The following is a 26,600-nucleotide window of genomic DNA, read 5'->3' on the forward strand; positions in this document are numbered from 1 at the left end:
GATTAAGGTGCCTCCTTGGCAGTCCGCTTCAATCTTGGTACAAATTCTCCAGGTCTTCGTGAAGGTAAAGTCCTCCTCCTGGCTACACCAGCTCCGATAGGAGTTGCTCCTTCTCCTCGAGCCAAAGCTTTCGCGAGCAATGTTGCACGGGCGGACGCTGGATTACCTGTTCGGATTTCGTACCCGCCAGGAGGTGCTTCCTCGTCGGATTCAGACATCTCCATGAGACCGGGAGGAGCGATGTTCGGTTTGACCGGAGGAGAAGGAAGGAGGTTGGCGGCGCTGATGTTGGGAAGCGTCGAAGCTGGCGGGGAAGCTGGCGAAGTTGGTCGACCTGGGCCTTCGATGACATAGTATCCGCCAGCAGGTGCTTCATCGTCCGAATCGGAGGGTAACATCATATCAGAGTCGGCTTTGACCAGTGGAGGGGGCTGAGGGGCCGTCGCCGGTGCCTTTTCCTTGCGCTTCTTCTTGGGTTTCTGTTCGTCAGCGAGGGTCGTAAAGATAAGGGACTTACTAATTCCATTCCCAAGAGGAAGTGATCTTGATGTTCTATCAAGAACTCTAGCACCTGTTGTGAAAGTACGTGTTCTTTCGGTCGCATCTGATGCAGTGGGTGAGACAGAACACCCGGTTGGAAGATCAATGCGAGATCTGATGTCAGCGGGGTTCGAATACGGTAAACTTACTTGGGGCGGTCATCAGGTTCTTGTCTGCCCGTCGAGCAAACACGCTCAAAAGGTCCAAAACGTAGAGCAACAGGTATAGATGGATCCTGGGAAGTGCCTGGATAAGGCTCTTGTATTGAACGATCGCATCATCTGCGGACAGAGTTCCGGAGAGGTGAGAGGATAAGACATTTCGGAAATCATCGTAAAAATCGAACGGGATTATGGGTTCCTGGTTGTCAGCGTGATCGTCACTTGGTGAGACCTACAGGCATCTGCGTAAGAAATCTGACTGTCAGCGATGCTCAACTAAGATCTCGACTCACCGTCTGAATATCGTAGCTACATCATGAGTCGTATATGGTAGTGATTTCCAATCAATGTTTTTACCGTACTGAGAGGTCAGCGATCATCATACCAGTGTGACTCACCTTTGGCGGGGTGTCGAATAAAGTCTGCAGCTCTCTCATCCTCTTGGCGGAGCCGGATATCCGAAAGGTCCCCTCAACGCCAGTCGCATTCTCCTTGAGGTACAGACCACATTTCGCGACGACCACAGGGATTACGCTAAGATGTCAGCCAAGTCCCGATAAGTTTCCACTCACCCCCAGACATACAGCGAGCCGTCCGGGCCGTTTGTCGATACCTGAACGGACGCGTATTCTATAGACTCCGCTAGGGGTTCGCCAAAAACACCACGGCGTGGGGCATTTGACGGTCCTCCGCTTTGTTCACTTTCTCTGAAACCTTTCCACCAGTTCTTCAAGCCTTGCACTCTCCTTTCCCGTTCCGAATCTCTCGATGTGGTCTTCTGTATAGGTTCGGAGGCGCCGAGATAGGCTGGCGAAGTGTTGCTGTCACCAGGAGTATAGGTGGCGGCGGTAGGATAGGGTATTCGGCCCCGCGCAGGGGTGGGGGAGGGACGCGTTGAAACCATGTGACGATGAGGACCGCAGTCTAAGCAGCAATAACGGGTGAGTTCGACCTGGATCCAGTGCGAATGGTTGCTGCTGACCTGTGTCGTATGGTAGGAGGATGGATGAGGTCTGATGACGATGGAGATGGAGATGGAGATGGAGAGGGTGCGTATGATAGACAGAATCGAGATGGGAAATGAGTGAGAGTGATGTGCAACATCATCTGTCAACTGCGTCATAGATAGATAGCTACACCACTCATAGTCTTACAACAACATCAAGTGCCACACTCTCGGGGATTACTGCCTGATTACATAACACCGATGAGTGCTGTTGCTATCCATGTACGTGTCTACAACACCCATCTCACATCTTCATCTCACCTAAGATCCTATCTCTGTGCCATATCATAATAAGCCAAAGCTATCATAAAAACCCAACATCGACCCATTCTACTCGTATCCTCTCAACTCCATCAACTAATCACTCACAATGGATATCGATAAATCACTCGACGAGGTCGGTCGCTTTCTCCCACTTCGCTTCGCGTTCCTCTCAGCTCATTTGCCCTCACGTTCCTTCTCTTGTTATCTGTAGATCATCCAAGCTAAGCCCAAGTTAAGGAGAGGTGGCAAGCGAGGCGGCGGTGCTCCCACATCTGCTCGTGCTCGATACGCTTCTGCCGTACCCAAAGCCGCTGCTCAAGCTGCCGCTCCAGCTAAACCTCTGACCGCCGAGGCCATCAAGATCATCATTAGTAACCTTCCTCAAGATGTAACAGAAGCTGCTGTCAGGGTGAGTCTACCCTCTCCTCTGATCACTTCCTCTGTGCTAACGACACACCACAGGACCTCATGCAATCCACCGTCGGTCCCGTACGAACTGTACAAATGTCATACAATGCTACTGGTAAAAGCACCGGTGTCGCCACCGTAGTGTTCAAGAACAGAGGAGACGCCAACAAGGCTCACGCTGCTTGTGAGTCACAAGGATGGTAGAGCATTGCTGATCTTTGCAGACCACAACAGGATGATCGACAACCGTTAGTCTTCTTTCCCTGATATCACGTTCATACCACTTGCCTCCTCGGCGTTGCTCTTTCGATACATGGTCAAGTACAACTGTCATAACGTCAGAGTCGACCGAAGCTCTGGCACTCGCTGCTTCAGCGTTGGTCATCATGCTCACAGGTCGTTGGAGGAGGAGCATCGAACAAGAACTGGACACGAGTGAATCTCTTTCTGGCCTTAGGATGTTATCTCCATCAGATGTAGACGCTTCGGTCCGGTGTCAAGGTTTTAGAAGAGTAGCGCCGAGGCTTCTTTACCTCTGCACATATACTCTCATTACGCTCCAAAAACTAACGCACCTTATCAAAAACCATCCCATATTCAGAACGTCCCATGAAGGTTGAAATCGCCATTGACCCTAATCAAGCTCAATCTTTGGCATCCCGCGTTGCCGCTGCTCCTCCTGCTCGAGGTGCTGCCAACCCCCGAGGTCGAGGACGTGGTCGAGGTGGACCTAGACCTCGAAATCCTAGACCTGCTAAGAAGACGGCAGAAGAGCTTGATGCGGAGATGAATGTGAGTTATTAAACGCTTCTTATATAGATCACTCGCTGATGATGATTCTGCAGGCATACAAAGAGACCGGTACTGCTTAAGAAGAGATGAATCTCGTTTGATATATAGTGCATGCGTTTTGTAAATGGAAAAGAGATGTAACATGTTTCTACAACCAAGAGCTCTTGACACCAGCTTCATACCATGCGTTCTGGAAGGATAAGGGATTGACACCGATCTCCTTTCGAGCTTCTCGGAACCGGAAGATGAAGTTGGCTAGGATAGCAACGAACAAGGCGAGACAGATGAACATGGGACCCCAAAGAAGGTCTGAATGGTCAGCAACAGCCTAAGCTCAAATTGGAACTCACCAAAATTCCCAGCATCTCGAGCAGATATCATTGTCAACCTCTTCTGAAAGATTGCCCAGCCATACACCAATACACCGACAGATCTGGTAGAGTTGTTAGCTCATGTCGTAACCAATTCCCACCCACATTAAAGCGTAAGCAAACGCAAACCACCTCGCTGATGAATCCCTAGCACCGAACAAGAGACCGGATGCTATTGTCGAGAGTAACAACCCCATCGACAAATAGGATATGTACGTCCGTTCATTGGCAAACCAGACCTTGGCTTCGACCTTGACGGGTGTTGGCACTTTTTCTAATTCATGGATATTAGGTTGTGTCCATTCCATCGTCAACCTGCTGACTTACTTGGTACTCGTACTCGTATCGTCGGATCATTGATGGAATGGTAATCGGTCAACAGAGGACGCTGAGGGCTGTTATGAATGTCAGTTAGAAGCCAAGCAAAGACGGTTGAGGGGATCCCACTCACTCATCAGGAATACGATCTGCTCTCTTGCTCTTGGCTCTGATCCCGACGCCTCTCTTCGGGAGTAATTTGAGAGCAGCCGATGAAAAGGGATGGTAGAAGAAGTCTGCGACCTGACTCATGATGTGTTGGTGGGTGGGTTTTTATTGATCTTTGAGATTGTTGAAGATACAGTATGGGTAGGACACACATATATAGAGCTGAATTGGATCAGATTCAGATAGATCAACAAAAATGACGCACGTGCATCCGATCCATCACGATGATTGAATGGTTGAATGGTTCAGAGGGAGTCACCCTGATAATCCCTCACTCTGCCCTACGACCCCATACAATGCCACATCATCTTGTCCGTCTCAAGCGAGTCAGACGCGTGTAGTGCCATATTCCCCCTATCCCCATAACTCCGCCACGTGCACCATAGACTGTTACACTGAGTTGTTCTCTCTTCCTCTATCTGCGCCACGTCCAAAGGTGTATCACCACCACCATTACCACCGTTGTCATCATCATCACCACCCTACATCAACACGTATAATCACTCATCAAACTATACACCTCATCCTTCTCCAGCTCTCGCCCTAGGTTCATCTCTCATCATGGGTCTCTCTATCTCAAAACTCCTCAACGGCCTCTTCGGCAAGAAGGAGATGCGTGCGTGTCTTATCCTTTAGGCCCTCCTTCAACTTGTCGTCCTTAACATCCATCCATTTCTGTCGAATGGCATTCGCTGACTGTCTTCCCTTCCACAGGAATCCTTATGGTTGGTCTCGATGCTGCCGGTAAAACCACCATCTTATATAAACTCAAACTTGGTGAAATTGTCACCACCATTCCCACCATCGGCAAGTATCCACTTTCACGTTGACAGACGCGCTCACGCGACCCACTAACACTGCCTAATTTCCAGGTTTCAACGTCGAGACTGTAGAATACAAGAACATCTCATTCACTGTATGGGATGTTGGAGGACAAGACAAGATCAGACCTTTGTGGAGACATTGTGCGTTCGATCCAATTACCGGGGTGGAAGGGCGAATCGCTGATGATAAGCCATGTTTCGATAGACTTCCAAAACACCCAAGGTATCATCTTCGTAGTAGACTCCAACGATCGAGAGCGTATCACCGAGGCTCGAGAGGAATGTGAGTTACGAATATATCGACATGGTGGATAATGGGCTGACGCCATCGGAATAGTACAACGGATGCTCAGTGAGGATGAGTTGAGAGACGCTTTGCTCCTCGTCTTCGCCAACAAACAAGTGAGTGGAGCTGCGTTGTCTCCTGTTTGCAACAACTGACACTCCATGTAGGATCTTCCCAACGCCATGAACGCTGCTGAGATCACCGACAAACTTGGTCTCCACTCTCTCCGACAACGATCATGGTACATCCAAGCGGCTTGTGCTACCTCTGGTGATGGTCTCTACGAGGGTCTTGAATGGGTAAGTTGGATCAACATCTGGTACTGCTTCCTGTCGCTGACTCAACCCAAACACAGCTCTCCACCAACCTCAAGAGAAAGGCCTAAGCTTGATAAGGAATGTATTTCCTCCGGTTTTAATGAAATCTTCAACCACGATCTCCTGCCATGTCTTCCTCCCGTTCCTTCTATACATATTTCCCCTTTTGCTTTTCTCTTCGAATGAATCTTCCATAGGGTGGTTATCAGAGTTTATGTGTATGCACGAAAAGATAAACCATCGATGGATCGCTATGCAAATACTTATACTCGGAACGATAAGGACTGAGGCCCGCTATCCTACCACGTTGCGGCCATAACGTGAGCACGGTGAGAATGAGTATCATGAGTATCGTGATTGCCATGGGTGGATGTGCATGCAAATTACGAGAGATATCAGATCAAGTCTCGGCACCGCAGCTTAGTCTCGGGCAGATGCGAATGAATGCAGTCTAAGCTATATATATCAAGGGGAATGAAAGAGGGTGACTTACTGGTCACTCGGTTGAGTTGGCTGAGATTCAGGGGGAAGAGGAGAGGAGCAGAGTAAGGCGATGGGATGATCGATGATTACCCTGTTACTCGCCATCGGGATATGCTGATCCTCAAGATCATTCTTTCACTCCTTCAATCAATCACTTTTTCATATGGAATTTCAGTATATATCTATACATAACATATGCATTTGTGCATTGATACCTATTCACTCCGACTGTTCATCTAACCAATATGCCTTGAGTCAGTTGATTGCACATTACCTATTCATATGTCTTGATCATCCCATCTCATTCCTCCCCGCTTTCACTTCCCCTTCCGTTACAGTCGCACAGGGGATGGTTACAGCCCAGGATACGGCTGTAAGTATTCCACAGGATGTCGATCAGCAGCGGCCGTCCTCTTTTCCTGTCTGTGAGTACTTTCTTGTAATATCAAACCGAAATACATCTCTAATTTATCCTTGCAGCTCAAGCAACAGAGAATATAGACAAGATCACCCATTCCATCGAACATATACAGCTTGGCAGTACAGCTCCCATCGCTCTCAAAAATGCCCCTACCACTCCCCCCGATGCGCCCATGTCCAGCTGTGGATCGGTATCTTCGACCGAAATTAACGATCACCTCACACCCCTTCCAAAACCCAAGACACACCAAGAGAGGCCGTCGTTTATACGGAAGAGCTCACTCTCCCCTCGCATGTCCGCTCTACCCAACTTCTCGTCTCCCCCTCTACCAAGTCTTAGTGAACTTCTTGTTAGCCCACCTCTTCCAGATGACTATGATCAAGGTCAATCCTATTTCCCTCCTTTCTCCCAACATGCGTCGTCTTCATCCTCCTCCCAACCCGCCACCACGCTCGATCTTCCCCTCGATTCAGCGACATCTATTACGGACCCCCGTACTCCTAGTGATCATGGGCTGCCAGTGAAGGCAGCTTCAGATTCTGGTACTTTTGCCTTATCACGACGGTCTAACACGAATCGTAGTCCGCGTATCAAGAACACGGGCGGGATACTAGCTCCTCATGGCTCCTTCACATCATCCCGTTCTCGATCTTCGACTATCAATTCCAATTCTCCTCTCTCCTCGATAACGACGGTCTCAGCTAAGACTGAACCCCATAGCTCCTCGTCTCATGAGATGGATCCTCGAGAGAGGGAGAAGCTATTCAAAGCTGCTTCCAAAGGAGATCAGTTAGCTATGCACAGGCTGGGTTGGCGTCCTCCAAAACTGAATCATCGCCATACTCTAGGCTCTGCGGAAGATATATGGGGTGGCTATCAACTGTAAGTGCAAAGGCTTACTATGCGTCATGCGACTCTGCTGAGTCATCATTCACAACAGCCCATCAAGTACAAGACGTTCATCTGGCTCCTCTCAGGCGTCTCTGCCTCCAACAACATCGACTCCAGAGAGCACCTCATCTCCAGTCATTCCACCCACAACCAATCCGTATACTCAGTCGGATCTTTTCTCAGATGCCGTGAATCTCACACTACGATCTAATGCGTTGACGAGGAATCGCAATGCTAGTGCAACGACCACCAATCCGACTTCACGTAAGCCTTCCGGTAAGGGAACCAAGTAATTGGACGCATCATTTACGATATGTATCACTGTAACAATATCAACATCTATGTTTTATGCCGCCATGGCCCCTCTTCTGGAGCTAGGTCGACTTCCACGAATAACCTTACTTCAATCTGACTTGAATCAGACTACGGCAGCCATCTTACTGAATACGCAAGTCTTGCCCCGCAACGCAACACTAGCACAGTCTAACTGCTATCGTGTGCTTGTAAGTCACTGTCTGGGGGTAAAATAACTGTTTCTCATTGGTCACAGTGCGGCATGTTGTCTGTCATACCTGTGCCATCCTGCACTACACAATTGCCTATGAATTGTAGCAGGTGACCCGAACATATTTGAAAAGCCTTGTACCAACTGCGGCACGACCATTGTACCTGCCCGTTCAAAAGACACATCTGCAAGCTAGCAACACAGCGATTCTCTTGAGACTGAACAGTCACATCACCAACATACCTAGGTTTGAAGGATCTCGATAACACGAGACCGCGCACGCTTGATTGTCAGAAGGCGCCTATTCAGCATGACCTTTACTCGCACGAACAAACCATACAATTCAGTCAGGCCAACCGCACAGAACTCGTCAGTGATTCAAATCCGCCGTACCAGTGAGTCAGCCCTCCCGTCCAAACCCAGTGAGTGAGTCAACTCTCCCGTCCCAGTAAGTCAACCCCTGTGCCACACTGGAGTCTTCCGGACGGCGGAAAAAAAGTTCATTAACCTGTCAGTGTCAGGGTAGCTGTCATTGCAGCACATGCGAAAGAGCAACGGCACCTTTTAACTGGCCCTATCATTGTAGTGCTCAAGTCGCGGGGCTTCGCGATAATACCAGATCGGATCATCTCCAAGGAGAAGCCGCTGGGATCTCGGGAGAGCAAGAGCGTTGACGATGAGAGAGTAAGCGTGAGAAACGAATGTGTCTTGAAAAGAGTTTAGGAACGACCCTCGGAAAGGGAAGTATCATTGTAACGCCCGAGGCGAGCTGGCGGGTCTAGACTGACTGCTGTACTGACAGAGAAAGTCTGGACTGACTGTTCTACAATCAGAGAAGTGTCATGATTGCACCACGGAACGACGGGGCCCAAGCCAACTTCTGTCGGGATAAGCCAGTGATATAATTGATATGCATGTTGGTACAACCAGCCTACGACCTATGATATGTTTACATTGCCTTTGGATTTTCCCCGACACTGAGTTCAATCTATCTACCGCAACCTGAGAAGCAGATCAGTCTGATATATCAATTGGTGCCAATCAAAGCGACTTACAAGATGCGTTGCCATTGGTAAGCTGCCCATTCGTGAAGGCTTCATTAGCGTAACGTGATTTGGAATCAGCGCTCGACGGGACATCTAAACCGGGATTGCGCTGAAGCACCACGTTAGCATTCAACTTGCTTCACACAACAGCATACTCACGTCGAAAAAGCCAGAGGGTTTGAGGTGGACTCGTAAAATCTCCACTGGCATGATTGGCCAATCTTCAGGTCGTGAGATGTGTGTCACCCCGAAACCTGGCGTAGAGTTTAGCATGTCATACGCAGGTTTAACTGTTGTGACACTTACATGGCCAGCAGACAACATCCTTATTGACGATGTTATCATCCCTGTTGATCCATTGTTGGGAGCCAAAGTCTGGTCCACCAGGGTTTTGGTTCACGTGAACATCGGAGGGGAACTTTTCATCATCCGAATACGTCGTCACAAACATCTAGAGATGGTCAGCAAGATGTCTCAGGTAGGTTCGACTCACATTCTGTCGGGCGAACGGTGCTCTGTTCCATACGATTGAGCCTGGTTTGGCCAGCATGGGTGGCATGTCCTTGGAGACTGCAGAATGTGTCAGTGGGAATGAGTCCAAGGACTGGTAATGAACGACCTACCGATTTTATAACTGACGTTACCACCAGTACTGAAATGCTGTTTGTTGGGGTTTTCGATCGCCCAGACTCGTGCTTTGGCAGGATCCGCATTGGACACACTTTCTTTACTACTCTTGAACAACGTCTTGACAGTCTTGAATCCGTTACCGTAGAAATTACTGTCACTGCCAACATCCTCATCATCGGGGACCGAATCCACTTGGACCACTTGATTCTGCAAGCCGTCGATCATTGGGTCAACGCGTAGTGAGAAGAGCTGGAACGAGAGTCAGTACCTAGTGTTATATATCGTACAAATGAAAACTTACATGTTGATGATGTTGAGCGGCTATACGTGGAGCGACTTCTACCTCATGCGATGGATCGCGAGCCTCTCCAGGAGCCAGAGCATAGGCGTTGACAATACCAGTAGCTTTGACTTCCAGTTCCACAGACCCGTCAAGACTGAAGTTGAAGTAGAATCCGTACTAACTGTCAGCTCAGGACCAGCTGCTGTGCGACTCACCTCGTAGTTCGCGACTGTGCAGATGGAGGAGATGACAAGTTTACGGTTTCTTGCAACGTGAGCGCGGTTATCACGGAAGTCGGTGTCTGATATTGACTGTCAGTGGGGCAAGTATGATAGGTATTGGTTGTACTCACGTTTGTGTAAGATCCCAGCGTCCTCCTCGCTACAGATCATCCTGATAAGCATTTGTCAATGTCCAAGACTTCGAAAGACTTACTGTATGCAAATCGCCGACTTGATCGTCTCGATTCCACCCGCCCTAGTCACGAAGTCCGCATCCAGGTACGTGATACTTCCCAAGCAATCGCACCCTAGAGCAAGGGAATTGGCAAGAGCTCCAACACCGTATTCACCCGTATCGAACGCTTGCTTTCGGTGGTGAGGGAAGATTGTCTTGGCGTACTGTCACGGGATGATGATCAGCTCGAGTATGATAAAGCCATAGGTATAGTCAGCTCACTGGAACAACCATCTCTGCTACTGATAATCGGTAGAAGACTGGTCTCGTCCCCTTGACGCCATCGTCATAGGTGATATTTGACAGCACAAGACCCTCACTGGACACGAACACCACGTAAGCTTTTCTGTGGTTTCAAGGTATTGCCAAAAAACCCACCGGAACTCGAATCCAATATGCACTTTCCAATTCTGCCAGCTGAGAACTCTTCCGTCTAACGAGTAGCTGACTCCTTCGGGCTGTACAACGTGAAGCGGTTTCAATGTATCTCGCACCTTGAATGTTGGGTCATCTAAAGCGATTTGTTCGGGAAGGTAGTTCTGTCCAGACATGGGTGGGGCGAATCGCTCTCTGGGTTCTTTAGCCGCGTGAGCTTCCGCAGACGAAGGAGGATGGGCTTCGCCTTGCTTCTGATTCGTGTGAGGATAGTCGATAGTGAGTACTTCTCCAGTGTGCGAATCTATTGACCGCTGTCAGCTGGCAGTCTCTTGCAGCATGAACCAGACTCACCGATTACCGGGATGAAGTCGCAAGGATGCGCGTAGAGATTATCGTTTGGACGGAGTCGGGCAAAGATGAAGCACTGTTGTAGACGGCGTCCAGGGAATCGTTCATCGAGACCAATGCACCAGCCTAAGGAGAGGTCAGTGGTCTTCTATCAAGGGGTTTTGACTCACCATCAACAGCAATGTCTGACTGCTTGATACCGATAGCTTCACATGCTAGTCGAACCTTTTCGTCCTTCTGGCAAATTTCCTCGGCCCATATGAGTTCCTAAATATAGGTTTTGTTAGCACACCACCCCACTTGTAAAGATGTAACCACTTACCTCAGTTTGGAGTGATGGTTGGATCAACTCGTGCAATGGCGTCCAGACTGATACCGCCGCAGACGTCCGCTTCTGTCCTGGAAGGTTTGAGGGGAGGTCGACCACCCCTTCGAAGCTTTGAGATGAGACGGGGCAAATGAGGTGGACCTACATCATCATCAGCATGTCATCCTTGTGAGTGTTGACTTACATCAGCTTGTCGTTTTAATGGCTCTGAACCAGATGATCCAACAGCTTCGAGATCTTGCTCGTCGAATAAACCAGACCATCGGAGCACAGCGTATTTAGGTGGCTCACGGAGACTGATACTGTTGAATAGAGGTTTGACTAATGGCTTCCCGACATTTTCATGAGTGCCTAAGAACGTGCGTACCGCTGAGACGGCAGTACGGATCTCGTCTGCTGATAAAGGATCGAGAGGATGGGCTGAAGTTGACAAGGGTTTGTCGTTTCCAATACTGAGTGATGACATTGTTGGGATGAGTACCATATTGGTCTAAGTATAATGCGATGGAGATGAGTTGTGTTTATGTCCCATTGTGCCAATCTCCACCTATGCATATATATATATGCGTTATCGACTGAACCAAAGGTAGTGCTGCTACACAGCTGCTACACAGATAAACGGATGCTAGGATGAAGGAAGACTATGGGTGAATTCAATCATCGGTTATACCATTGGTTTATGCAGATCTCGGAAAAAGGATAAATGTTGGATGAATTGTTTTTCCTCTTGGATGAATTACGATTTACTACTTCGCTTAAGATTGCCCAATAACGACGACTCTCCTTTATCCCCCTGCACCAAACGTCTATTCTTGGACCTGATCATACATCCACAGTCATGTGTTATCTATCAAACACGCAACGTTATCAGAAAGTAAATGACTTTTTAACCTGAATTTATCCTTCCCAATCTTCCATCGTTATCGGATATCATCCCTACCATATCTAGCGCTTGACACCTTCGCCTAGCTCACGCAATGTCGGTCCCCACAATCTGTTCATCAACGTAAATATACGTGTAATAATCTCTTCCCTTTCCATGAAGACATGCCCTCCTGTGCATTCTCAGAGTAGAAAGAATTATGACCATCGCAACTGAAATGTCACTTCAGCACCACCAACACCACCACCCTATCGAAAGTGAGCGGACTAGAAAAGACGATGACAAGTTGGAACATCTTGGGTAGGTCATCTCTGCTCAAGGAGCTTACCATCCGCTGAATCTGCTTCTGACTGGTACAGTTATCATGCTGAACTCAAACGAACTTTCACCTCATGGGAGACTTTTGGTGTAGCTTTTTCTATCATGGGTGTCGTCCCATCTATAGCCAGTACCATATTCTACAACCTTGTACGTCTAGCTTCTGGACACTTGTGTTTGTGTTGACGTACCCAATCTAGCCTTACGGGGGACCAGTAGGAATGATCTGGGGCTGGCTGATCAGTGCTATCTTGATTCTGTTCGTCGGGTTATCCATGGTATGTCTGACTCTGTCATATACTTTGATTATCCAGCTGATAATGACATAGGCAGAGCTTGCAAGCTCAATGCCTACTTCAGGTGGACTGTACTTCTGGACACATAGACTTAGCCCTCCACGAGTGAGTTCTTGTCAGACCCCCCACTATAAGCGTCTCTGACATATGACCAAGTACCGAAACTTCCTCGCCTGGATGATAGGATGTAAGTGCTTCCTTCTGATATACGATTCTATACGAGAAAGAATCTTACCAATCACCCTCATCATAGACAACTCGTTCCTGGGCAACGTCGCAGCCGTCTCTTCACTCGGATGGGCATGTTCCGGTATCGTTTTCGCCGCAGCGTCAATCAACAACGAGGACTTCATCTCCACAGCTGGCCAACAATTTGGGTTGTACATCGGTATTCTCATAGTCTGCGGACTGATCTGTGCATACGGCACAAATATATTTGCTCGTCTCCAAACTCCAAGTGTAATACTCAACGTCCTCCTTTCCCTCGTCACCATCATTGGTCTACCAATCGCTCGTCGACATGAACTCAACACCGCTGCGTTCACATTCGGCGGATTCGTCAATTTGACTAGCTGGCCGAACGGGTTCGCGTTCCTTCTTTCGTTCTTGGCTCCTGTGTGGACCATCTGTAGTTTCGATTGTGCTGTGTCAATCAGTGAAGAAGCTACCAACGCTTCAGTAGCGGTACCGTGAGTGTGATCATTTACGACATCTTGCTGATGAACATCCAGGCAAGCTATCGTCGGTGCAATCGGTAGTGCTGGTGTCTTGGGAACTGTAATCTTGATCATTCTTGCTCTAACAATGGGGTACGTTCCGTAAAAAATTCACAACTCCGGGCATCGCTGACTGAATGATTTAGTCTCGACGTAGCAGCGGTCAATGATGATGCTCTTGGACAGCCACTTGCTTATATCTACTTGCAGGCATTTGGACAGAAAGGATCTTTGGCTGTATGGTCTTTCATGTGAGCGATATACCCTTGTATCTATACTATTCGTCGGCTAATATCGTTCATACCTATAGGTGTATTGCTCGTACGTTTCATTCGGTTACTTGGCTTGGAGTGCTAGCTGACCTCTATCCTAGAGTTATCCATGACGGCCTCGCTCATCCTCCCTTCCTCGCGACAAGCATTCGCCTTTGCCAGAGACGGAGCACTCCCCTTCTCCCGATACTTCCACCACGTTGATACATTCAGTGGAACGCCTGTGAGAGCTGTCTGGCTGGTCGTAGGGTGCGCAATACCTCTGGGCGCTTTATGTTTCGCGGACCCCGTCAATTATTCTGCTATCAAGTGAGTCAACGACTCTACGGGCATTGACATTTCGCTCCTACACCTATATGCTCTATACCTCACACCGATCTGTAGACTGACGATGATCATGAATCAGCGCCATCTTCTCTTTGGCAATCATGGGACCTTGTGAGTTTTCTAAGAATCCCTCACTTAGGCAATTTGCTTTTTCGCTAACAACGAATGTCAAGACGTCGCTTATGGTATCCCAATCGGGGCTAAGCTTTTATGGGGCCAGGGTAACTTTGTGGTAGGTGTGACACGCTCGTTGAGCAGCCAGTTGGAAATGAAATAACCCAAGGAATATCATACTGACGAGGAGGAGTTCCTTCAGCCCGGTCCTTGGCATCTTGGGCGCTGGAGCAGAATGTGCGGTATTATCGCCGTCACATGGATGACATTCGCAATCGTTCTTTTCAGCTTGTGAGTCACCTGCGCTTATACGTCGAACAATCACTGATAAGACTTTCAGCCCCGCCGATACCGATCCCGATGCCAGTACCTTCAATTATGCTTGTTTAGTGGCTGGAGCAGTATGGATTTTTGCGACTGTGTACTGGTTCTTGCCTAGGATCGGTGGGAAGACATTTTTCCAGTACGTTAAACACCCACAATAGAAGGCACTTATATGCGGGAGCTTACTCTTCTTCATAGAGGTCCACAAACGACCGAAGGTGGTATGAGCATCGAACAGGATACTTTGTCCCCTCCCGAAATCGAAGACCCCTCGAGCAAAAAGAACGGCGGTGCGCCTGAATTCCACGGTGGATCCCACATCTCTCCTGTCCCTTCTAATCAACTGTAGCCGACTTTCTCAAATCCGGAACCTTTGTTGTCGAAGCAACAGAATATTCGTAGTAGTATCAAATGTATATTCACAAACTGCACATGCATCTCGGTCTCTAATCGTCACAGTGCTGCTGCCATTTATCGATTTCGATTATAGCATGATACAAATATAGGAGACCGTACAAACTGGCATTACGTCAATGACTTCCTCGAGCAGCTTGCATCATGAATGCCATGAGGGCAGATTGAACAACCGCATTAGGGTCTGACCCGCTAGCTAGCATGGGACCTTGACTAGTTTCCGTTCCAGAATTGAAAGGCAAATGCCACTCAGTATCCAATCCAGGCGTTTCTCCATAAGGAACACTGACGCCGGTAGTCGTGTCGGTACCCAGGGCATTCGCAGAGTCGAAGTCGAAGTTATCCATGGGATCCCATGATGAACTACCGTTTGAAGCAGCATTGGTGCTCGTGTTTAGGCTGTTCCAATATATTTGCGGCAATTGGAACAGCGCAGAGGGACTAGATGAGATCCCCATTGTACCACCAAGGACAGTGCTGGTGGGGTTGAATCCAGATACGGCGGTGGCGGTGTCGGAAAGCATCTGCAATTGATCATCCCTGTTTAACTCGTCCTCGCTGATGGATAAATTACGGCGGATGGATCGAAGGCCATCGGGAGTAGTCGGCGTTGGTATCGCTTCTGGTTGAAGAGGGAGATCGGAAGAACCTGAGTCCCTTCTGCCTGTTTGGGACGCCACCGCTGAGTGTTGTTCGTGCGCGGAGACGGGACCGGATGGAATAGTGGCCATTTTGAGTCCTCCCTTGATCACTATTTGACATATCTATCAGTTTATTGCCGTGCAACTATGTCTCAACAACACCGGAAGGGTATCATAGCCCACTCACACCCTTCAAAGAACAGCCGATGCGAAGATGCTGCAGGCCATGAGCTGGAGAAATCTCTCAACCATTTACAACATTGAGCGAAATTGGTCTTTGCCAGATTGGCAGACTGGATGTTCGAGTTGGTTGTCTCGAATGCTTCAATGGTGTCCAGGTCGTCAGCTTGCATACCTCATACAATGATGACATAATCGACTTCCGGACTGACCTTCAAACAAAGCCGTCAGACTCAGCATGTGCAGTACATCAGAACTAGCCACCTTGAGCAACTGGTATTTATCCAAACATGAAAGTATCTCAATGTTCGCTTGAGCAGCTTCCGAACATATTTGACGTGCTAAATGGGCGTGCGAGTAGGTATTTGAAGCCGTTGTCGCGACCAAAGGTGAAAGAGAAAGATCGTTGCCGTGTTTGGTCCGTTTAATGAATCGTGAATGTAGTAAAATACAGCTTGTATGATACCACTACATGATATGCAATATGGGATTCATTTGTCAACCTGCTGAGACTCCAGTACCCTCACAGTAGAAGAAAAATTGGTAGACTCACAGCTATACCTACTGCGTGGTGCGGCAAAGGCGCTAGATTCGAATTGGTGTCTACGATCAAATTGGTCGGTAAGGCTTCTCTCCACCTGGTCAAGCGATCAGAAACAACGTTCACATCCACAATTGGCGTCCGCTCAAAGAATTCTCTGTCCCAATCATTGAGTGGCGCAGGACAGGAAGTGTCCAGGTCCAAGATATCCTCAACGATCATTCCCAATCTACAGGTCCAGGCAAAACAGCTCATCACATACCCCTTCCGGGGGATGATGTGAGTATCACGGTGGATGTAACTTGTAGCTGATAGATTTGGAGGAGGCCAAGTTTCGTATTCTTCCAGTTCTTCGATACTCGGTAAAGGTGTCGTCGTCTTTCGGTATGTCAACAGGAATGGACGGCCGGTCTCCTCGGATAATGTTTTATCGAGAACGTAAGTGTTCCAGTACACCCTCGACCGGATCTCCATCTCGATCACATCCATGCTGCTTGTCTGAACCGTGGGTGTCTCACCGCTTATCCCTCCGATACCTCCTCGCGTCGCTGCATTCGTGTACATTGGAACGAGATTCAAACCCATGTTCAAAGCCATGGAACATGCTCGTCCGGCGTACATCGAAGCGCTCTGCTTGTCCCCACAGCCAGTTTGACGTAGACTTAGCAAAAGTAAAGATTGTATCAGATCGATTCGGTGATCGTTGTGGCATTCACGTAAGCTCGTTTCCGCCATAAGGAATAATCGATCAGCGGGGAAGGAGCCTGATCCTTCATCGTCATTCGCTTCAGCGGGAGAAGTGGAATTGGAACCTGGCCGAGTGACACAAGATGCAATTGCTAGCATCGAAAGGAGGAGAGGAGCGGAGGTAGTGCGTGGATTGAAGGTGGGTTTATATATCATTGGCCAAACGTTCTATCATCGTAGATCGATCAGCTGTGGACATGGCTCATTCTTATAACTTACATGCACATGGGTAAAGTATAAAGGTAATAGTTGATCGATGAGACTGCTGGGCACACCACCAAAGGGCACTTTTTGTAGCCTGTGACGAGGGAAAGAAGGTGCTTTAGATGGTCCAGGAGCCATTGGGTCTCTTCGACGTAAGAGATCATCCTGGTCCGCTCCAGCCGTATCCGATTGTAATCGTTGTCTCCGACGTGAGTGTTCAGGCCCAGATGACAACGTGGGTGGTGAAGAAGGGTTTTGTCTCTTTCTGGATCCTGGTTGAGGACCTCTGGGTTGATACCAATCAGTAGGCTGACATGCGGGATCAACAATACCAACTGACCTCTTCCGGATGGGTGCTTCGAAAGTGCATGTCAGACCGTTATCTATGCAGCCTTGACAAGATTGATTATCACTACTTTCGGTGGCGGCAGCACCTAAAGCAGCTTCACATTTCGTTCGTCGACTATGAGCACTCTGGTCAGTCCTGTACAGCAAGCGTGTGCCTACGGGTCGAGCATACCTCTTGCAGTTCTGTCCAGATGAGCAATGACACAAGTCAGCGTCATTCCAATGTACAACTTGGATTCATCGCTAGATCCCTCATTTCAAAGATGATGGATCATCAAAGCTTGTCATGGATGCAGATGATCTTCCTCAAGATCTCTGAGAGCAACATTGCATTCCCCGAAAGACCCGCCAATCCGTTGAAGCGATCAATTATAGACTTACATCACAAGCCCTGGTGACCCTTTTTTGACTCCCAGAGGTTGAAGTGGTGTCTAGCATTGTGCGTATATTTTGCTCGCTCTGATCTTGACAAGTTGTCGTTGCTGAGATTCGTGGGGTAGAGATAGACAGAATAATATGTCAACAAAGAATGTTCAGGCTAAAAGGAAATTCGTTATCAGCTGACTCTTGTTCTAGATATGTTCCGATGTGACTGGGAGTTTATCCAGAACCGGTAATTCAGCCAGGTTTACCCGGTAAAATACCCGGTGAATGATATCGGCGCTTGTGATGACGGTTCGCTTGGATATCTCGGCTGTTGTATGGTGTTCGATAATTGCGAGCATACATCCTCGTTGCCTAGATAAGATAATTCACAATGCAGAAAGTCATACCCACAAGCTGATCACATCATCTCCCAGACACAGAATTGACTTTTGCTTTCATTCACCAGCACGCAACATGGCTATCAAGCAAGAAATCGAGGTGCCAGCATTCGGCAAGACTAGCGTCCCGACTGGTCTTTTCATGTGAGTCTCTCCCAGATTTACACTTGCTTCTCACTTCTCAAAGATCCCTCTGACCTGACTGTTCACAGAAACAACCAATGGGTCGAATCATCCGACTCCAATTCGTTCTCCACAATCAATCCTGCGACTGGAGAGCAATTCTTGAACTTTGCCCATGCAACGAAAGTTGACGTTGACACTGCAGTGACGGCAGCTAGGAAAGCTTTCAAGACCACTTGGGGAATGAACGTTGCTTCTACCGAACGAGCTGCCCGTGAGTTGCTCCCTCTGTCTTCTCTGTACTGTCCTCAATCATATGTTGATAAGGTATGGTGCTCAATTCTAGTCCTCTTCAAACTGGCGGATTTGATGGAAAAGGACGCAGCAAAGATTGCAGCTCTGGAGTCTCTCAATTCAGGAAAAGGTATTAGGATTGCTCGGTGTGTATCTTATACCTCGACCTTGAGATTCGATCTTCATCTTCTCAAGCTATCTGAATATATACTTTAAGCGCTTCTTACTGACGGCTGATGTAGGGATGCAGATGTCGCAGACTCTGTCGCCTGTCTCAGGTACTATGCTGGACTGGCGGACAAACTCCATGGTCAAACAATTAATCATTTTGGAAAAGAAAAGTTTGTCTACACACTCCATCAACCAATTGGTGTATGTGGTCAAATGTACGTTTTGATCCACATCTCGGGTTCACGACAGACGAGAGCTAATGTTGCCTAGTATCCCATGGAACTACCCACTCTTGATGTGGGCGTGGAAAGTTGCACCTGCCGTCGCCGCAGGATGTTGTGTCATCATCAAACCTTCAGAACTCACCCCTCTTACCGCTCTCTACCTGTGTGATTTGGTTGTAGAAGCTGGGTTCCCAGCGGGAGTCATCAATGTCCTTCCGGGTCTTGGAGCGACTACAGGAGATGCTATCTCGAGACATATGGACATCGACAAGGTGCGGGAGCATCTTCTTGACACCGGAGACACCAAGCGATTCATCTTTTAGCTGATCAGCTGGACGTAACAACAGGTCGCGTTCACAGGATCAGTACCCACCGGCCGAAGAATCGCCATCGCCGCTGCGGAATCGAACTTGAAGAAAGTCACATTAGAATTAGGTGGTAAATCCCCAATGCTAATTTTTGACTCTGCGGATATCGAAGAGGCTGCTGCATGGGTAGCTATGGGTATCTGGTTCAACTCAGGACAGGATTGTTGTGCTAGTAGTCGAGTAAGTAAGATGAATACTAGGGGTAAAGGATTGATATTGACGGTAGTACTAACACCCCGTAGGTATACGTACAAGAAGCGATATATGAGAAATTCTTGACGGCTCTCAAAGCTAAAGCGGAAGCTTGTGCTATCGGAAATGTTCGTCATCTACGTTTGCTGCTCATGATGTCCGCTTATTGTGCTTATTATTCAGCCCGCCGATGAAGCCACTTCATTCGGTCCTCTGGTAAGTCGCGATTGGTGTTCGTCTCTCCAAGGTTACATACTAACCGTCCCGCGCCTCCAGATCTCCGAAGGTCAGCGTGATAAAGTCTTAGCCTACATCGAGTCTGGACGCCAAGCGGGTGCTCGAGTTCTCACGGGAGGACAGAAATGGCCTCAATCCGGCGGAGGGTACTGGGTTGAACCGACTATCCTTGCCGATGTCAAGGCTGATATGAAAGCCGTCAAAGAAGAGGTACGCCACTATCTGTCACCATCATCACTAAGTCAAAATGAAGCATGATACGCTGACTGTCCTGATTTTGACCTTGCCTGTGACAGATATTTGGTCCAGTTATCGTCGCTGCAAGCTTCAAGACTGAAGAAGAGGCACTTGAACTTGCAAACAATACAGAGTATGGACTGGCTGCTGCTGTTTTCACCAATGACGCTAGACAAGCTACAAGAGTCACTGCCGCTCTTGACGCTGGGACTGTCTGGTGTAATCAGTATGCACTGTTGCACGCTGGAGTACCATTTGGCGGGTTCAAACAGAGTGGGATTGGGAGAGAATTGGGGACGTATGGTCTCGACGCCTACACTCAGGTGAGTGACTATTGTTCATAGTTTTCTGAGCATGCTAACTGGTGAGTGATGGGTGTCTTCTATGCGATACAGGTTAAAGCTGTGCATCAGAATCTAAGTCAAACGATGTGAGTCTACTTGAATCCTGTATTGCAGCTGATGCTGACAGACATCCATAGGGAATGGCCTATATAAAAAGTATGGAGATGGCCAATGAGCGATCTGACGCTACGACATGAGTACGCGTTTGGTAAATTTTCATGTATTCTATGTATGATTATGGTCATGATGTCAAGGGTCAATACGTACGGCGTCATATCAGTGGTATAGAGCAATGAAAGTATGTCAAAGCCTAGAGCCGCATCGATCATGTTTCAAGGCCAGCGGTTCCTCTTACTCATGGTATGTTCGACGAGACAAATAGCAAAATGTGATCGGGGAACGATGGGGGGTATACCCAAATCGCAAGCACGGCTGAATCACTCTCACTAATCGTCATAAAACAGCTCCAACCCTGATTGGGGGCTTCGTAGGACCGGATGTTTCCAGAGGGGCACGTGTTGTGAGAGGTTCCAACTGATACAGCATTACCTCTCGTCTAAATCGCAGTGTGCTCAGTCTTGCTACAGCCGGTTACGGTGATTGGATCAGCTGGTTTGTGCACCGCACAAGTCGACTGCTCTCAACTACCATAAGTTAGGCTCTAATACAGAATCCAGTTGGCGCAGTCAGACATCAAAAATTCGCCGCTGGTCCCAGTTTATTGAACGCCGCAACGCAACTTGCATTTTTCCCGCACAGGACAAGGTCTTCTGCTGCGTACGCCCTTGGCCGTAGCGAGAGATCTAGTACCTTAACTTCATTCGGTCGGCCGCAAAACAGAGCCAAAAAGAAGAAAGAAGTTCCGTGCAATGCGTTAGATTTGTTTCCAGCTTCGCACTGCTGTGGAGATCGATATTGACACGTGAATACTCTGACTACGGTATACTAACTTGCATCGACTGCGTCCGAGTTGGACTAGCTTGCTCACTACCGAACGGATGTGGGCCTTTTTCTCAAAGATCGTGTATATATATGCTCAATAAGAAGGACATTTCGTGAGTAACTAACCTTCCACATCCCACACACATTCAGATCATCTCACCATGCCCTCTTTCCGCCAGTTGACTCAGGCGGCTTCTTTAGCAACTATCGCCGTCCGAGCGACCAACTCTTCATCCTCTCTTGATGAACTCTGTACCACCGCCAATGTTCAAGCCGCTCTTCCTCCCAATGGTACCTTTCTCGGTATTGAGATCTACCCCGACTCGGTGACTGCAGCCGTCACCACCGCGTCTAGCGCAGGTTCTGGGGGTGGGATGATGGCCAAGCGAGACGCTCCCACAAACTCGACTTCCTCGGCCACTTCCTCCAGCTCGACTTCCACCTCCACCTCCTCAGCCTCCACTTCTTACTGCAACGTCACTCTCTCTTACACTCACGCCGGTTCGAGCGACACTGTCAATTTGGTCTACGCTTTCCCTTCCCCCGATGACTACAAAAGCCGGTTCTACGTAGGCGGTGGTGGTGGTTACTCACTCAATTCGGACGCTACGGGTGGTCTCGACTATGGTGCGGTCTCCGGTGTCACCGATGGTGGCTACGACGCCTTCAACTACAGCTACGATGAGAAGGCTCTACTTGCCAACGGTACCGTAAACTGGCAAGCCGCTCACATGTTCGGATACCAAGCTTTGGGCGAGATGACCAAGATTGGCAAATACATCACACCCAACTTTTACGGGGCAGACAACTCTACCAAGGTCTACACTTATTATTCAGGCTGTTCCGATGGTGGTCGAGAAGGTATGAGTCAGGTCCAACGATACGGTTCAGAGTACGATGGTGTCATCGCTGGAGCTCCAGCTTTCCGTTTCGCCCAACAGCAAGTCCTGCACGTTTACCCTGCCGCGGTCGAGCAAGTCCAAAACTACTTTCCAGCCCCCTGTGCGATCGCCAAGATTGTCAACGCCACCATCGAGGCTTGTGACTCGCTTGACGGTCGATCTGACGGTGTAGTCTCTCGAACCGACCTCTGCCAGTTGAACTTCAACCTGAGTAGCATCATCGGCCAGTCGTACTACTGTGCGGCAGAAACCAGTTCCTCTCTCGGCTTCGGTATCAGCAAGCGAGCCCAGGGAAGCTCATCCAGCACTACTCCCGAACAGAACGGCACAATCACCGCTGAGGATGTCGCTGTGGCTCAAGCCGTTTACGATGGTCTCTTCAATTCCGCCGGCGAACAAGCTTATCTCTCCTGGCAGATCACCGCTGACATCTCCGACGGTGATACCACCTACAACAATGAGACTGAGTCTTGGGAGCTCAGCATCCCCTCCACCGGCGGTCTTTATGTTCGAAAGTTCGTTGAGCTCCTGGATCTCGACAACCTTGATAATCTCGACGGCGTCACCTACGACACTTTGGTCGAATGGATGCAGACCGGCTTCGAGCGATTCTACAATACCCTGCAGACAACTTACCCCGATCTTACCGAGTTCCAATCCAATGGCGGCAAACTTATTCACTACCACGGTGAATCTGACCCGTCGGTCCCTGCTGGATCATCCGTTCACTACTGGCAGTCTGTCCGGGAATGGATGTACCCCGGTATGGACACCGCCGAGGCTGAGGAGCAGTTGAAGGATTGGTATCAATTCTACCTCGTTCCAGGAGCTGCTCACTGCGGTGTCAACTCTCTGCAGCCTGGACCCTACCCTTCCGGGTCAAGCTTGATGAACCAGATCATCAATTGGATCGAAAACGGTGAGGCTCCTGCCGGTCTCAACGCAACCGTTTCTTCCGGTGACTACTCGGGAGAGACCCAAGAGCTTTGCATGTTCCCTACTCGACCTCTCTGGTCTTCCAACTCTACCTTTGACTGTGTCACCGACGACGAAGGAAATGCAACTTGGGACCACTCCTTCACCGCTTTCAAACAGGCCGTTTACTAGTTTCGTAGGCAATCGCCACTGATAGCCCCCCTCAAAAAGGGTCCTGTTCAAACGGTCTAGTGAGTTTACCGCAGGACCCGCCGCAGCCAGCAAAGTCGTTCTTGATATGATAATCAGTCAGTATCCAATGTTATAATGTAGCGTAGCTAGAGTTGATCAAAGCGAAAAGAAATGAATCCTGCATCTTATCTGTTCAGAGTCAAGCAAGTCATAAGCGTAGGCAAATCGAAGCAATCCGGTGACTGCATTCAAGTGTTTGGGCGCTTACACAAGGACAAATGGCATCGAAACGGATAGGTTGAATACATTCAACAAACACTCATCCCACGATTTGCTTGACCCAAGCGGTATGCCGGGTTGACAGAGGGAATTCCCTCCCTCTTGACAAAGAACAAGCTAGATCATGATGTATCGCTTTTGATGCTTGGTCTTCAATCTCGCTATTCTGTCTGCCTGGCAACGATAGCTGTCATGGCCCAGCTTACGTCATGCTTATGATCCGCAATCTACTGTAGCTCATCACGTTAATAATGGAGTTACCAATGGGATAGGTATGTCGTGAATAAGAAACCCACATGGGAAGCCCAACGAAATTGCTAATGATATTCCAGTTGGGAATCCTCGCGACAACCCCCCCTATGGATTCCCAATGAACCGTTTTCCGGCCGCCAGAAAGGTATATGAAGGGCGCTTGCTCTAAAGAAGTAGTGTCTTTTCCCCATCAATGAATTATCATAAGTAACTCTCAATTGACTTCGCATACATACAACTTGCAAAAGCCGCAATAATCAATTGCTGTCCGTCTACAATGAAGTTTTACATCCACTCTCTTATAGTTATTGTCCAATCTACTTAAGGTCTTGGCATCCCTATGGTACAGTCGTAACAATAGCCTTGAGAGCTCTCCCATCTCGACTGAGGAAGCGGTAGTAAGGTAATAGGCACTCCGCGAGCCGCTGCCCCTTCACTGTCGAGACAGGCAGTCGTATTCGAGAACAAAATTGCTATCAACGTTCTCTACATCGATGGACGCTATGGCTTCGACGGTATTATTGGTGCGTTGTCGTGCTTATGAGTGACGGTGAGAACTTAACCATCCGTAAGCATCATTTATAGTCGATCCCTGACTCTCGATATACCTTCTTATCAACTACTTTCTTTAAGCTCATCATGTGTCACGCCCTAAGAGTTCTCTTTCTTGATCGGACGAGTCTCGGGCGACAGACATTGGGACCTTCCCTAAATTGACTTTCCCTTCACCTCGTCCTTTTGGATTCTGAATATATGGTCAAGTGGTCTTCTCGTAGCTAAGCACCATCACACATCAATGTCTACCCGAATGCTCAGAAAGAAGGGGAGAAGATCTCCATTGTGCTCTTTAGTCTGAAAATTCATGCGTACATATAAACTCATCGATCAGTGCCACGGGCCATTGCTTAATTCTCATTACGATCTAGACTGTACAATGGGACCAAAGGGTATCTGTGTGACGGTAACAGGTTATCTACACGGTCGAATCGTATCGACAGACTGCATCGAGGAGAACGCTACCACCGACTGCGATATCTTCCCGTGTCGAGTACTCTGACGGATGATGCGAGATACCGTCCTTGCATCGGATGAAGATCATGGCGGTGGGGCAATGCTTCGACGTATTCACTCTAAAGAATTCGGTGACCGATTGGTTAGCACACCGCTTGAAATGCCCAGACACCGAAACACTCACGAGTCGTGACCAGCACCGCTGATGATCTCTTGTTTAGGGTATGCTTTGCACGCATTTCTTACACAGTCAACGGCCAAAGGGTCGAACTGAACCCCTTTGCTAGCCGTCAAAGCCTCCCAGGAAGCCAACCGAACGCCCAAGGTCTTTTCGGCGATCTGTGCGAAGGATACTCGAACAGCGGCCTCGAGTTGGTCCATCTTGTCATCGTCGTGGTGCCGTATATCAAGGTGGAAGACGATGTCGTCAAGGATACAATTGGTACTCTGGGCTGCCAGACTGCCGACTCGACCGATGGTTGCCAGGCCTCCGAATTGAATGGCTAGCTGATCGGCGGAGAGTGCCATCTCACAGAAAGCTGTGAGAGGGTTGTGACGCAGATGCATGGGCGTGGTTCCAGCATGAGAGCCACGGCCCTGTAGCTTGATTTCGAACCACCTGAAAGCCTGGACACCAGTGACCACAGCGACTGGGTGAGCAGCGGTGTCAAGGATAGGTCCTTGCTCAATGTGTAGCTCAAAGTGAGCTTTCAGAGGAATCTCTTGGTGAGATGAAGCCCTGACCCCGAGGAAGCTATGACGCTCGAGCTCCTCCCTGACTGAGACACCGCCTTCGTCCACTCTGGATTGGCTACAGGAGAGAGTCAGTACGATGATGCCGGCTCAAAATGACCAAACACTCACCCGAATTCCAAGGATTTGACGCCTGCCCATACTGCACTTCCCAGCATAGATGGTATGAAACGGGCACCTTCCTCGTTAGTCCATACGATAGCCGCGAGTGGGTGGTTGGTTAGGTATCCCGCTTCATGGCATGCACGGAGAACTTCCAAAGCAGCCAGGCATCCTAAGATACCATCGTAGCGGCCACCGGTCGGCTGAGTATCGAGATGAGACCCCATAGCGATGGGTGGGCCTTGGTTTTTGCCCGGTCGTACAGCGAAGATGTTGCCCATGGCATCGACCTAAGGGTGACTCGCGGTGAGCTCTGGAGTCGTCACAGGCAGTAGCTGGGTCGAGAGCCCTGACTTACTGTCACTTGACACCCAACTTTCTGGCACTCTTCAATATACCATCGTCTCACGCGGGCATCGTCGTCGTTCAGCGCCAAACGGTCTAGTCTGAAGTGATCAGCGAGGCTTGAAGAGGCATTCCGCCGCACCACTCACTCATACCACCATCGGGCGTAGAACCCCACTGGCACGACAGCTGCAAAGTGTCGTTAAGTCTTTGAGCGTTAATGGCTGGACGAGATAACCTCAGAGAGACAGGGATATTCGCCTGCACAGTAGCGGTGGCAGATTGCGATGTGGACATGGTTGGGTAGGCTCGACGCAAGAAGTTTTGCGTGTAGGCTTTGACACAGTCCGGGACGCAAGTGTGCATGTCATTTTATATAAGCTCCGATGATGGTCAGTCTTGAC

The 26,600-nt window shown here is 48.9% G+C and overlaps 12 protein-coding genes across 12 annotated transcripts; 7 read left to right on the forward strand and 5 right to left on the reverse strand.

The window, feature by feature from the left end:
• Window positions 1–2: 2 nt before the first annotated feature.
• Window positions 3–1,605, reverse strand: V865_000366 (uncharacterized protein; the record flags this gene model as incomplete). The annotated part of the gene is made up of 4 exons (XM_066224197.1): window positions 3–571; window positions 690–933; window positions 1,100–1,235; window positions 1,286–1,605. 4 exons carry the CDS (start codon window positions 1,603–1,605, stop codon window positions 3–5), a joined length of 1,269 nt encoding a protein of 422 aa, XP_066080294.1.
• A 472-nt stretch (window positions 1,606–2,077) lies between these two features.
• On the forward strand, window positions 2,078–2,583 carry V865_000367 (uncharacterized protein; the record flags this gene model as incomplete). Its single annotated transcript, XM_066224198.1, has 3 exons — window positions 2,078–2,104; window positions 2,183–2,380; window positions 2,434–2,583. 3 exons carry the CDS (start codon window positions 2,078–2,080, stop codon window positions 2,581–2,583), a joined length of 375 nt encoding a protein of 124 aa, XP_066080295.1.
• Window positions 2,584–2,614: 31 nt separating this feature from the next.
• V865_000368 (uncharacterized protein) lies at window positions 2,615–3,251 on the forward strand (the record flags this gene model as incomplete). The annotated part of the gene is made up of 4 exons (XM_066224199.1): window positions 2,615–2,627; window positions 2,722–2,814; window positions 2,981–3,171; window positions 3,225–3,251. The coding sequence occupies 4 exons, from the start codon at window positions 2,615–2,617 to the stop codon at window positions 3,249–3,251; spliced, it is 324 nt and encodes a 107-aa protein (XP_066080296.1).
• A 68-nt stretch (window positions 3,252–3,319) lies between these two features.
• On the reverse strand, window positions 3,320–4,112 carry V865_000369 (uncharacterized protein; the record flags this gene model as incomplete). Its single annotated transcript, XM_066224200.1, has 5 exons — window positions 3,320–3,480; window positions 3,522–3,604; window positions 3,648–3,816; window positions 3,870–3,937; window positions 3,994–4,112. The coding sequence occupies 5 exons, from the start codon at window positions 4,110–4,112 to the stop codon at window positions 3,320–3,322; spliced, it is 600 nt and encodes a 199-aa protein (XP_066080297.1).
• A 477-nt stretch (window positions 4,113–4,589) lies between these two features.
• Window positions 4,590–5,523, forward strand: V865_000370 (ADP-ribosylation factor; the record flags this gene model as incomplete). The annotated part of the gene is made up of 7 exons (XM_066224201.1): window positions 4,590–4,644; window positions 4,743–4,853; window positions 4,901–4,993; window positions 5,058–5,135; window positions 5,190–5,254; window positions 5,306–5,437; window positions 5,494–5,523. The coding sequence occupies 7 exons, from the start codon at window positions 4,590–4,592 to the stop codon at window positions 5,521–5,523; spliced, it is 564 nt and encodes a 187-aa protein (XP_066080298.1).
• Window positions 5,524–6,287: 764 nt separating this feature from the next.
• V865_000371 (uncharacterized protein) lies at window positions 6,288–7,543 on the forward strand (the record flags this gene model as incomplete). The annotated part of the gene is made up of 3 exons (XM_066224202.1): window positions 6,288–6,363; window positions 6,419–7,241; window positions 7,300–7,543. 3 exons carry the CDS (start codon window positions 6,288–6,290, stop codon window positions 7,541–7,543), a joined length of 1,143 nt encoding a protein of 380 aa, XP_066080299.1.
• A 1,200-nt stretch (window positions 7,544–8,743) lies between these two features.
• V865_000372 (uncharacterized protein) lies at window positions 8,744–11,690 on the reverse strand (the record flags this gene model as incomplete). The annotated part of the gene is made up of 16 exons (XM_066224203.1): window positions 8,744–8,757; window positions 8,811–8,910; window positions 8,961–9,055; window positions 9,108–9,252; window positions 9,295–9,371; window positions 9,425–9,680; window positions 9,733–9,891; window positions 9,945–10,015; window positions 10,067–10,095; window positions 10,150–10,334; window positions 10,393–10,489; window positions 10,549–10,849; window positions 10,900–11,022; window positions 11,067–11,163; window positions 11,219–11,365; window positions 11,409–11,690. 16 exons carry the CDS (start codon window positions 11,688–11,690, stop codon window positions 8,744–8,746), a joined length of 2,178 nt encoding a protein of 725 aa, XP_066080300.1.
• A 634-nt stretch (window positions 11,691–12,324) lies between these two features.
• V865_000373 (uncharacterized protein) lies at window positions 12,325–14,823 on the forward strand (the record flags this gene model as incomplete). Its single annotated transcript, XM_066224204.1, has 15 exons — window positions 12,325–12,407; window positions 12,467–12,575; window positions 12,626–12,703; window positions 12,755–12,826; window positions 12,878–12,908; window positions 12,975–13,410; window positions 13,453–13,530; window positions 13,584–13,688; window positions 13,748–13,758; window positions 13,811–14,018; window positions 14,116–14,147; window positions 14,210–14,268; window positions 14,353–14,441; window positions 14,491–14,613; window positions 14,673–14,823. 15 exons carry the CDS (start codon window positions 12,325–12,327, stop codon window positions 14,821–14,823), a joined length of 1,665 nt encoding a protein of 554 aa, XP_066080301.1.
• A 181-nt stretch (window positions 14,824–15,004) lies between these two features.
• Window positions 15,005–17,987, reverse strand: V865_000374 (uncharacterized protein; the record flags this gene model as incomplete). Its single annotated transcript, XM_066224205.1, has 8 exons — window positions 15,005–15,639; window positions 15,717–15,851; window positions 15,922–16,177; window positions 16,263–16,770; window positions 16,813–17,165; window positions 17,217–17,487; window positions 17,542–17,732; window positions 17,931–17,987. 8 exons carry the CDS (start codon window positions 17,985–17,987, stop codon window positions 15,005–15,007), a joined length of 2,406 nt encoding a protein of 801 aa, XP_066080302.1.
• A 402-nt stretch (window positions 17,988–18,389) lies between these two features.
• On the forward strand, window positions 18,390–20,593 carry V865_000375 (uncharacterized protein; the record flags this gene model as incomplete). Its single annotated transcript, XM_066224206.1, has 11 exons — window positions 18,390–18,457; window positions 18,526–18,710; window positions 18,783–18,876; window positions 18,973–19,116; window positions 19,172–19,397; window positions 19,473–19,673; window positions 19,736–19,813; window positions 19,869–19,901; window positions 19,962–20,132; window positions 20,219–20,482; window positions 20,555–20,593. 11 exons carry the CDS (start codon window positions 18,390–18,392, stop codon window positions 20,591–20,593), a joined length of 1,503 nt encoding a protein of 500 aa, XP_066080303.1.
• Window positions 20,594–21,606: 1,013 nt separating this feature from the next.
• V865_000376 (uncharacterized protein) lies at window positions 21,607–23,454 on the forward strand (the record flags this gene model as incomplete). The annotated part of the gene is made up of 1 exon (XM_066224207.1): window positions 21,607–23,454. One exon carries the CDS (start codon window positions 21,607–21,609, stop codon window positions 23,452–23,454), a length of 1,848 nt encoding a protein of 615 aa, XP_066080304.1.
• A 1,504-nt stretch (window positions 23,455–24,958) lies between these two features.
• Window positions 24,959–26,493, reverse strand: V865_000377 (uncharacterized protein; the record flags this gene model as incomplete). The annotated part of the gene is made up of 5 exons (XM_066224208.1): window positions 24,959–25,115; window positions 25,181–25,807; window positions 25,861–26,141; window positions 26,210–26,292; window positions 26,346–26,493. 5 exons carry the CDS (start codon window positions 26,491–26,493, stop codon window positions 24,959–24,961), a joined length of 1,296 nt encoding a protein of 431 aa, XP_066080305.1.
• Window positions 26,494–26,600: the final 107 nt, after the last annotated feature.

Source organism: Kwoniella europaea, chromosome 1 (assembly GCF_036810445.1).
Source record: "Kwoniella europaea PYCC6329 chromosome 1, complete sequence".
Lineage (NCBI taxonomy): Eukaryota > Fungi > Basidiomycota > Tremellomycetes > Tremellales > Cryptococcaceae > Kwoniella > Kwoniella europaea.